This window comes from Falco biarmicus, chromosome 5 (genome assembly GCF_023638135.1).
Source record: "Falco biarmicus isolate bFalBia1 chromosome 5, bFalBia1.pri, whole genome shotgun sequence".
Lineage (NCBI taxonomy): Eukaryota > Metazoa > Chordata > Aves > Falconiformes > Falconidae > Falco > Falco biarmicus.
The window spans coordinates 5,530,684-5,541,062 of NC_079292.1; the positions used below are offsets into that span (position 1 = coordinate 5,530,684).

Sequence of the window (10,379 nt, forward strand, 5' to 3'; positions counted from 1 at the left end):
CAGGCAAAATTCAAAGAGTATGAACACTGCAAGAACAAATTTGCCACTGTCTTCAGACAAACTAGTTGGTGGCAGCTGGAAGCCACTTTTCTGAGAACCATTTGCAACAGGTGCCAGTTCTGCCTGTCCCTCCCATACAGAGGTACAGTTTCAAAGTGTCTTCCCCACTCACCCCTGCACATAACACAGCTGCTCTGACACTTCTCAGAAACATGTGACTTTAGACTAAGCTCATTTCTGCCTTTTCAAAACAAAGAAAGAACAACAAAAAAGCCCTGTTCAATGCAAGCAGTACCATCCATGTAAGCAATAATTTTCAGCAGTTCTGTATTTCAAGAAAAAATGAACGGTATTTCCCAGTAAAGAGGTAACACACTTCTGTAGCCAAAAGGCTTGATGCAAATCGCATGTCATAGGAGGTTCCCTGGTGGTCCCATTATTATTACAAGTGCTAAAGCAAGTTACTAAGAAGTCAACACTGAGAGCACTGAAAACCATAGTCACCTTAAGGCTCTGACATGATCTACTGCAACTTTGGAAGTGGATACTTAGGTACAGACTTCCTAAAATACCTAGGCAACTGGACAGATAGATGCCCAGCATTAAAAAAACACAAAACCAGAAAAACCAAAACCAAAGGACAGGGGAAGCAAGCATTCATCTCTTATTAATGGTTAGCAGCTTCTGATCCTACACTCTTAAATGAGCAGTTCACAGATGACAGCCCGAGAGGCCATATAATTAATTACAAAAGACCTACAGAATGACATTTTCCACATAATTTAACAGCAAAAAGGTTAGAGTATGACATCTGTGTAAGACATTGTGGCAACTGAAAAGTGTACAGCTCTCAAAATCATTTAAGGCAGTAGCATAGAAACCTGACCTATAGATAAGCTGATACAGAAATTCATGAGGTACAGAAGTTGTGTAGACAATATGAAGGATGTTGTTTTACACCAGTCTTTTTAACATACCCTGAACATTACGATAGGTATTTCAGAAAACGGAATTATTACAAACGGTGTTATTAAAATGCCCAGTCTTTCATATACACTCACTATCCAGGTAAGGAAACAGCACGCAATTCTTCCACCTTAAACTAAACTTAAATGGCAGGACGGTTTTCCTCAAGCTTCAGCAGGTGCGCTCAGGGACTAAATCTGCCAAGTATTTTCCTCTTCATTATAATCTTCATATTTCTATACTTCTCCAGCTACCAACTCTAAAGAACCAGCTATATGTCAAGGAGCTAAAAACACATTCATTTCAAGTAATTTAGTAAAAAAGCAGTACTGTTTAAACAGTAAGCATAAATAGCTTAATTGCTCTTCCTCAAGATCTCTGGAAAGGCAAATCATGTTTCAGCTCCAAGTTAAAAAAAGCACATTAAAAAACAGATCAGAGAATAGGGACCATTTAAATGAAGACTACAGAGAAATGATCCACATCATTCTATTAGTTTACGAGTATGTATATAACACAGAGGGGTTTTTCTAAGGAGGTGGGGGGGAATAAAAAAAAAAAAAAAAAGAACAGCCAAAGAAAATTAAGACAACTGAGATTTGGATCTGAAGCATATTCACTTTGCCTTTTAATATGCCCATTTCTATTTTGCTTTTAATTCAGGTATCGAGTTTTCTAGGCCTAAGGACATTCACATTACAGAGTCAAACAGTACTTAAGCAACAGTCTCCCTCAACTAAAGACAAGCAATTTACAACGTTTAAGAGTTTTGAACTGTGCCTATTTTTCACACTTCTGACATAAAATACAGGAACTAGACTTGTGTCCAGTAACATGAAACTAAGCATAAAAGAAATAAAACTTAATCTCTCTCTGCAGTCTTCGAAAGAAATGTAGTCCTTATTAAAAAAAAAAAAAAAAACAAACAAAAAAACCCAAACAAAACACAACCTCTTTATTTCTGTTCCTGGCATCTAATGACAGTACTAAAAACAAATAAACAAAAATCTGATGATAATATCCTTTTAGGGTCTGGCTTTTATGAAAGTTAAAGATGGGGAGAATTGCCAGAGGCTATACATTCTAATCCTCAACTCACTTAGTTCATGTTCTTTCTTACTTTGTCTTAAAAAAACAAAAATACACTACACCACCAATCAGGACTGCCCTAAGACAAAGCCAAACTCTTTTATATGAACCCCCCCAACAGTACCTGTTTAAGTAACAGTATTAATTGCTTACTGCCAACTTAAGATTTTCTGCAGTTAATCACTGAATTAAATACACCATTTCACCAAGCAAATCATAACAAAGAACAGTGCCATCAATTTGATGTTTGTAAACAATACACTGCAGCTAAAGGCTGTTTGTCAAAGTCAGTCAATAGGTAGCTACTTACATTAACAAACATTATTACAGGAAAGGACTGCAATCTCTCAACATCTCTTTTATTTAGATTAATATAATCAGCCTGAACAGTCTAATACCTAAGACCTTGGAGTCTGCTTTTAAAGAAGCATGGTTTATTTGTATTATTTTAAGAGCCCTCCCTGTCTGAGCATTCAGAGTCCTATCACAGTACGAACAATGAACCTGCACGTGGAAATGGTGCTTGTTTTAAGAAACTTTAACTACTGTTCTTAAATCAGCAAGTTTAATTCAAGAGGTAAACATATTGATGTTGAAAACATTAGGAACAAAACAAATATCCCATACAAATTCATTTTTGACACTAGTCCACTCTTGCATTTCTCCACCCAGTATGTCTCAAACATTCAGTAAAGCCAAAACTGTATCCTTCTGCCACAGAGCTTTCTATCATTGCTCAAATCACAGAAACAATTTCAACTTTTAAAATACATAACTCAGATTAACTGAAAGAAATATGAGAAGAGATGCTACTTTTCTTTTAAATTAAGATATAGCTAAGTTAAAAAACTCAGCATGAACTTTAGTTAACTCCTGAAATAAAATAAAAAATAATTTTGCTCCAATTCTGTTATTACTTATGAAAACAACACTTGAAACAACCCTGCTTTCTGATCTGTCACTTCACTAATTTCACCAGATCTGTGACCATCTGCCAGCCCCCCCGATCACCCCTGTTAAAATACAAAAATATAGAATTAAACATAAAGAGCGATTACAGTTCTGGTGTTCATGCTTTATATATTAGTATTCTCATAACAAAAGCTCCTGCCAGAACCACAGAAGACTAATGTAAAAATCAGCATAAACAGAACTTCTTACAAAGTATAAATTTGTAAGCAAAGGCAAAATTAGGATTAAAACTCTGTCACAAACCTTAATTAATTTCTGTTCAAACAAACATTTTACTACAGTTACAGGACAGATATTTGATAGCATCACTGAACAGGAGGGCACACTCATTTCAGGTTTCATGATTAAGAACACATTAACCACTTATTATTAACTATCAGCACTTACTTGTAACTTTTCTAAAACAAGTCTGCAAAGTACCAAATTCAGCCAAGCCTTGATAAATACTACTGCATTTGCAAAAGGCAAAATGCAAATTTAGGAAGAACTTCCTGAAAAGTTAGTCTGTCCCACAAAGAAAATATTTCCTGGGCGTTGGGGGGGGGCGGTTTATTACTTATATAGATCTTACAGTACAAGTTTATACTTAATTTAGGGTATAGGAACAACTTTCAAATCTTATATATGCAAATGTAGTTTTCATTTTGGGGCTCTTAAAATTAGGAAAAGAAGTTGAGATTCCCCAAATTAGGAATACAGTTAACCTTGAGCTTGGCTGTTTTTTGAATATGAATGAAGGTCAACTACATATGCTATTCTGAATTCAGCAGTTAATTCTCAAAAGTACAGCGAATGACAACAACTGAACACAAAACATGATTTGGTCTCACAAGAGAAAAAAAAAAAAAAAAAAAAAAAAGGTTTCTGAGGACAAGACAGACCACTTGACCACTTACTGACTTCTCTGGGGAAGTTACTGCATTTTTAATGCAATTTCACAAAAGTGTAATGCACATAATTTACATTAATCTTCCAAGTATGGCCTTTAAGTAAAACATGTAAGAAATGCACAAAAGCTTCCTTCAAGTTGGGATCTAAAAGCATTGGTTTAAAATTAAACAGATAATTAAATAGAGGTTTCTCTCACTTGGATGGTTTGCTTACCTCTGGGGGGGGATATAAGGAGCAGATACTGTTGGCATAACTGTACAGGGTTCAACCACCGTTTTCTTGGCTTTTTTTGTCTTTTTTCTGACTTTTGATGTAGACCTAGCAGTTCTGACTGATCCCTCCTTTCTACAAACACCGTTTTTTATTTCAGCTTCTCCATAAATATTTAGAGGTCTCCGTGTGCAACCTGGTGGAGTATGTACATCGCAATAGGCAGTCTTTTTTACAGAGAATGTTGTCCCACTGCCAGTTAGTTCTTTCACAGGTTCCATTTTCATATATAGACCGGCCTTTTGAGCACACGTCACATGGAATGCAGTATAGCAGTTTGCTTTGTGGCACTGGATGCAGGCACCAACACCCTTCTGTTTACAGAGGTAGCATGTTAACTTCCATCTGGCTGGGGGAATGTTCCTGACACCATCAATTGGCTCAATAAAAACTGTATTGGCAAATCCAACTTCTGGAATCCACAAAGCACACACCACGTGTCCCCAACGATCATCATCAGTCTTTTTAAAGGCACCTCCCTTGTTTGGGCACAGCACACAGTCTACAGGCCGAGAACGGGACTGCAGACAGTGTCTGCAGAGCCACTGGCCCTCAGGTATATATGGCACCCCATAGCATTCCTGATGTACTGCTAAGTTACACATGTCACAAAACAGGATTACATTGCTGTTCTGACATTCACCATCCATGCATATACAACACACCGCATCTTCATCAATTAAAGACTGATGATCACCCTGTTTTTGATTCTCACAATAAGACTCTTTTTCAAACCTATCCATAAGGAATTCAAACATATTTTGTGAAACAACTGACACTCCATCACTTTTCCGCTTCTCATTTATTATTTCTAACCATGCATAATCTTCTTCATCCATGTCATACTCAACTTCATTATCAAGTTCTTCTGCTGATTTCTCAATGAATTTGTAATAAACTGGAGGTCTCCGAGGAGCCGAAGGAGGACTGTATTCAACAATCCGTACTTTTGGTTCTGGAAGAGGAGTTGTTGTAGCAGGTATACCGTGTGAGCTCGGAAGAGCTTCATTTTTCTTTTTCACTTTGTTATTTTTATGCCGCTTGCTTCTTAGACAAACCGGTGGTCTTTCACTATTTTCTTTATTGCTGTTGCATTCACTCATTTCCTGGGCTGTAAGATCATCTTCTAAAATGATCTCTAAAGGATCAAAGATACTGATCCTATGCAGGCGACCTTCAATTTCTATTTCAACCATTCTTTGAGCTTGAGCGTACGTCAAGGTTTCTCGTGTGGGGGAGTGCTTAATACTGCACGGGGAAGAAGAATGCCTTGCTGCCGATACTCGATGACATCTTCCTTTTCTCCTCATTTGGTAATGTTTACCTAAAATTAGAGCAACAGTTAGTATTACAACTCAAAACCTTCATATTAAAGTATTAGCTTTATTATAGCAAAAAAACCCCCAACCTTCAGCTCTATAGCCCTCAACATATCTACTCAACTTAAAAATAAATAAATAAATAAAAGCCTGTCACCCTTACTCAACGGGACTGCTCACAGAGTTTTGCACAAATTTAACCTAATGATAAATAGATCTCCTAAATAACAGCTTCTCTAAGTAAATACAGCTATGCAAAATCCTTGATACAAAAATCCTACGGAAGAGCTATCTGTAAGACCTCTGCATGAGGAAAAAACCATTTCTTTGTGCCACAGAAAAAGAAACAAAATATCACACTTGTTACATTGTAATAAAACCTTCAATACAGTATTTCCTAATACCTTAAGGGTGTCTGCAGTTTCAATATTTTTTTTCCAACAGCTAGATTACTTTCTCCAGACCTCCCCCCAAAAGAACAAAATTGTGAAAGAAAAACAGTCTTCCCTGCAGTTTTTTCCATTGCAATCTGAAATAGTCAGGTTAACAATCCAATTACTATAGCTATACTTAAAAGCTAGAAAAACACGCATGCTTCCAAATTTGGCAAGTATGTACTTTTGACGGCTCTTTTGCTGTTTTACTTTTCTCAATTCTTAAAGAGCCTATTATTCTTTACAAAGTAACAAGAACACAACTGAACGTGCAGTGCCCAATATGGCGCAGTATGGACTGCAACTAGTTTTTCCACCTGTAAAGCAGATTTGACTTACAGCAAAAACATGCTCCCTGCATGTATGGGTGCATGTACACACACACCCTTCTCCCTCAATATTCTTCTAGAGTTGTTCCCAGAGCAACGGGGGTAGGTAAAAATCTCCCTGTCTTTAAATGCAATCCCAAGTTCCTTAATGTAATTTTCAAGTTCATCACCTACTGCAAAAAAATCATTCCACAAACCATACAAAAGGTAGCTTCCCCCCTCCCCCAACCATCAAGAACCATTAGTAGGACAAGTATGCGCTTTAATTATAAAATTTCTAATTAAAAGCTTCCATACTTATGCTTTTGACATTTTCATGTTGGTTTTTTGTTTGGGGTTGTTTTGGTTTTTTTTTTTCCCCTGTGAGGGTTTGAATTATTACAAAACTGGTAAGGTCAAGTTTAAAAGTTCTGTCCCCCCTTCTTCCTAATAAATCATTAACAAATAGCAAAACTCAACCTCAGCTACAGAAAACTCTTGATCTTTAATCACTGGCTTGAAGTATTATTAGGTCCTTACCATTTCAATTCGGCACTTCAAGTCAGTGTTGTGCAACTACTGTTAGCATGTGTTGCCAAATAGCAGAGAAGCAGAGATCAAAACATAACTACTGTTAATGACTAGTTTATCTGTTTTAGGAAAAAAACAGCAAGGCCTGGAAGAATTACATAAACTACTCCATGTAGCCTACCTTTTGTTTAAGTCTAGATGCCACAAAGGTGAACCTTCAAAGTTGTCCTGGTTTCAGAAGGACCTGTTTTTACAGGAAGACTAAATGACTTAGTCAGCTAGCATTAAAACTAGTTTTTGAGAGGGTCTGATCTATCTGCTCTCGCAAACTGACCTTGTTTTCCCAGCCTAAGCTGATGTTATTATTCATGCAAGAATTGCATTGCTTACAGATCTGACTTTTACACAAATAATCCTTAACCTTTACTACTTGCTTTTACAGCACAAGCACAAAAAGAGACAACAGTCAGTGCTTAATCATGACAGAACTCTGACCTGCTCTATATAAACACACGAATAAAAAAGGCTCCATCTCGTCAAACAAGCTTGGAAAAAACCTTTGTATTTTAATTCTGTAAAACAACACAGCATTAAAACATACTGTTTTCTTAACTGCAGAGAAGTTTAAACCACTAATACTGCTACAGAAGGTCCAATAAACAAAAGCATACTGATAATTCAACCTGAATTAAAAGTTAGTTCCCAGCTTCACAACAGATGTTATAATTCAGAGGCAAAGATAAAACAACAGCCGCAATTTCTGTTTATTATTGTGAACAAGGAAGGAGGGATTCTTCAGCTAAAATACACCGATGTGTCAATGTACAGCAATCTACTACAGATCAGAATGGTTTCATTTTATGGGCATTTTTTAGTATCTGTCTTTAATTTAGTCACCAAACAAATTATTTAATTATGTTTACCTCATATAACTGCATTTTAATTCTGTCTAGATGTAAAAGTCTGTATTTCTCTTCTTAAATGACCCTTCCTGCAACTTAGCTCGTTGTTTATCTACTCATAGTGGTTCATAAGGATAGCGACTGTTTTGAAAATACTGGGGGAGGGATGAGATGTAGCCTTCAGAGACTAAAAAAAAAACACGTGCAACTTGTCCAGACTTCACTATCTGACTCAACCCAGTATCACAAAAAAATAAAGCATTAACGCTAGGTTTCCAAGCTCTCCATCCCCCTCTGTTCCCGAGATTTCTTAAGCATGGCCGCAAGCAGAACAGGAAGAAAAATATTCAAAAGCACAAGTGTTCTTGCTTTAAGAGTCAGGACAACTATGACAAAAGTCAAATAAGCTGTACGAACCAGAATGATAAAAACCGACTGAGCTAACACCTAAACATCTTCCCTTTAATACTCAACTGTGAATAAAGCTAAATCAGGAAGCAAATCACAATCACAGCTGAACACAGAATAGATACCCTACAAGTTCAATGCAACGAACACTGAAGTGGAACTGGTAGTACTCTGGCCGAATTTCATAGAAACTTAGCACAAATAACTTAAACGCTCCATAAGCCAAAGGAGTGTTTTGTTTTGTTTCTCCAAATTCTGTTTGCAAATGTCCCATAAGCATTCCAGATAAAGACCAGATTTCTGCATAGCAAATTCACGACTGGCAATTGGTTTGCTTTTCCGAGTTAATTATCAGGTATCTTTTTTCTCTCCCACCCCACCCGCCAGTGTCCCGTAGATTAATAGGAACAAAGACCAGGGATTTAAGTTTGAAAAAGAGTAAACTAAGAGAGCTGCCATTCAATATTAACAAAGATATCACACTAACAGCAAAATGATATTACTTCATGCACTTCTGTTAGCACTCTTCTGTCTTTTACAACAACTCGAAGACTGCAGGAGATAAAACAGGAAAGTTATCCACAGCTTTCCTCTCTTGGAACTGCATCAGCTGCTTGGGAAGAAAGTCACCAGCAGACGCTTTCCCTCACCACAATGAAAGCACAGGAAGACAGCTGTTTGTGTGGAATACGCGGTATGAGGCAAGATATACTTGTTATCAACGTGCAGGACAGCTAAAGCCAACAGGAAAAGTATGGTAAAAATTCCTTTTACAGCCTCCGTCCTAGTTACCTTCCTCCTCTGCAAATAAATTGCCTTTGGCCCCTAGACGCCCGGCTCAATGGAAAGAGGGAATTCCATTCTCAATGGACACTTCCATGCAGACCATTAAAAAGAGAAAGGCACAGGAATGCTCTTCGCCCCTAGACAATGAGGGAAGGTGAGCAAGCGCTGCCTACACCCAGCACGGGGCGGCCGCCACCCACGGCGTCAGCTGTGGAGCAGCACCAGTCCCCTCAGGGGAATGCCAGGGGCCGGGGCTCACGCGGCCCAGCCTGCCGGGCCGGGGCCGGCGAGGCGGGATCCCCCGGGGCGGGATCCCTGGGGCCGCCCCCTCCCGCGCCCCCGGCCCGGCTACCGGCGCGGCCGCCCCCTGCGCGCGGCCTGCCCACGCCCACGGGCCCGCCCTCGCCGGTCCTGCGCGAGCACTTCCTGCCCACGCCCAGGGAGCCTCCAGCGTGCACACACCCCTCCGCGCCGATGGTTCCTGCCCGACCCCGACATTCCCCCCTCCCGGCCCCCGGGAGGATGGTTCCTGCCCAGGCCCATCAGCTCCAGCCCTTCCCAACAGTCACCTCCCTCCCCTCCGCGAAAATACTCGGCCCACAAATATGGCGGCTGACAAAACAGCTCGAGCGGCGCCCTCCCCCAGACCGCCGCGCTCGGCTCCCCCCCGCGCAGCCTCCCCGCCCGCCCGCCTCGCCCCCGGCCGCCTCTCCCCACCGCCGTGCCCAGCCCGCCCTGCCCTCCCCCCCCCCCCCCCCCCCCCCGTCGGTCTCCGTCTCGCCGCGGCGGGACCCGCCGGCTCCTGGCCCCGCAGCCCCCACCCGCCAGCCCCCGCCGCCCGCCCGGCTTCACTCACGCTGTGGGAGCCGCCGAAGCGCGGCTGACAGACCTCCCGTTCCGCCTCTGCGGCCGACGCTGCGGCCGGTTTAATGGCGGAGGTCCCGCCGGTGCTGTCGCCTGGCCCCGCGTCCGGCAGCCGCGGGCGGGCGAGCGGGCGCTGCGAGGGCCGCGCTGCCCGCGGCGGCGACCCGGCGCTGGGTGCGGGGCTGCTGCTGCAGCCGGGCGCGGCGCATTCGTGAGGCGCGGCGCAGGTCGCCGTCCGGCTGCGGGCTCGGCGCTCAGCTCCCGGGGCTGAGAATCTCCCCTCCCCCCTCGGCACAAACAATGCGGCTTCACCACAGCGCTGCGCCGACGGGGGGGGAGGAGAGGGAGGGAAGGGACGTGAGGGCGCCAGGCACCGCCCAGCCCCGCCGCTGCGGGGCGGGGCCTGCGCGCCGCCGCTACCCCCCGCCCCCGGGTGGCGGAGGGCCACGAGGGGCCGCCCGGCCCGGCACCGGCCGGCACGGGGCGCTCCGGCCGACGGGGCCGCGCCGCGGGGGTGGGGGCTGGGGGGAAGCACAGGGCGGGAAGGGCCGGCCGAGCCCGCCGCGCTCCCGCCCAGGGCCGGCCGGGCCGCGCCGCCGCGCCCCCGGCGGGAGCGTTCAGACGCCCCGGCGCAGGGCG

General features: G+C 42.8%; 1 protein-coding gene across 4 annotated transcripts in view; it reads right to left on the minus strand.

The window, feature by feature from the left end:
• The window catches only part of BRD1 (bromodomain containing 1), a 63,815-nt gene extending 53,846 nt beyond the window's left edge, over positions 1–9,969 (minus strand). For all 4 annotated transcript variants that reach the window (XM_056339977.1, XM_056339976.1, XM_056339975.1 and 1 more), the window contains exons 1-3: positions 9,733–9,969; positions 6,962–7,024; positions 4,132–5,512 (exon numbers count right to left, since the gene is read on the minus strand). In XM_056339977.1, the coding sequence (XP_056195952.1) occupies positions 4,132–5,498 (1,367 nt within the window). In that variant the 5' untranslated portion in view covers positions 5,499–5,512; positions 6,962–7,024; positions 9,733–9,969. The remainder of the gene's footprint in view (positions 1–4,131; positions 5,513–6,961; positions 7,025–9,732) is intronic.
• Between the last annotated feature and the right edge of the window lie 410 nt (positions 9,970–10,379).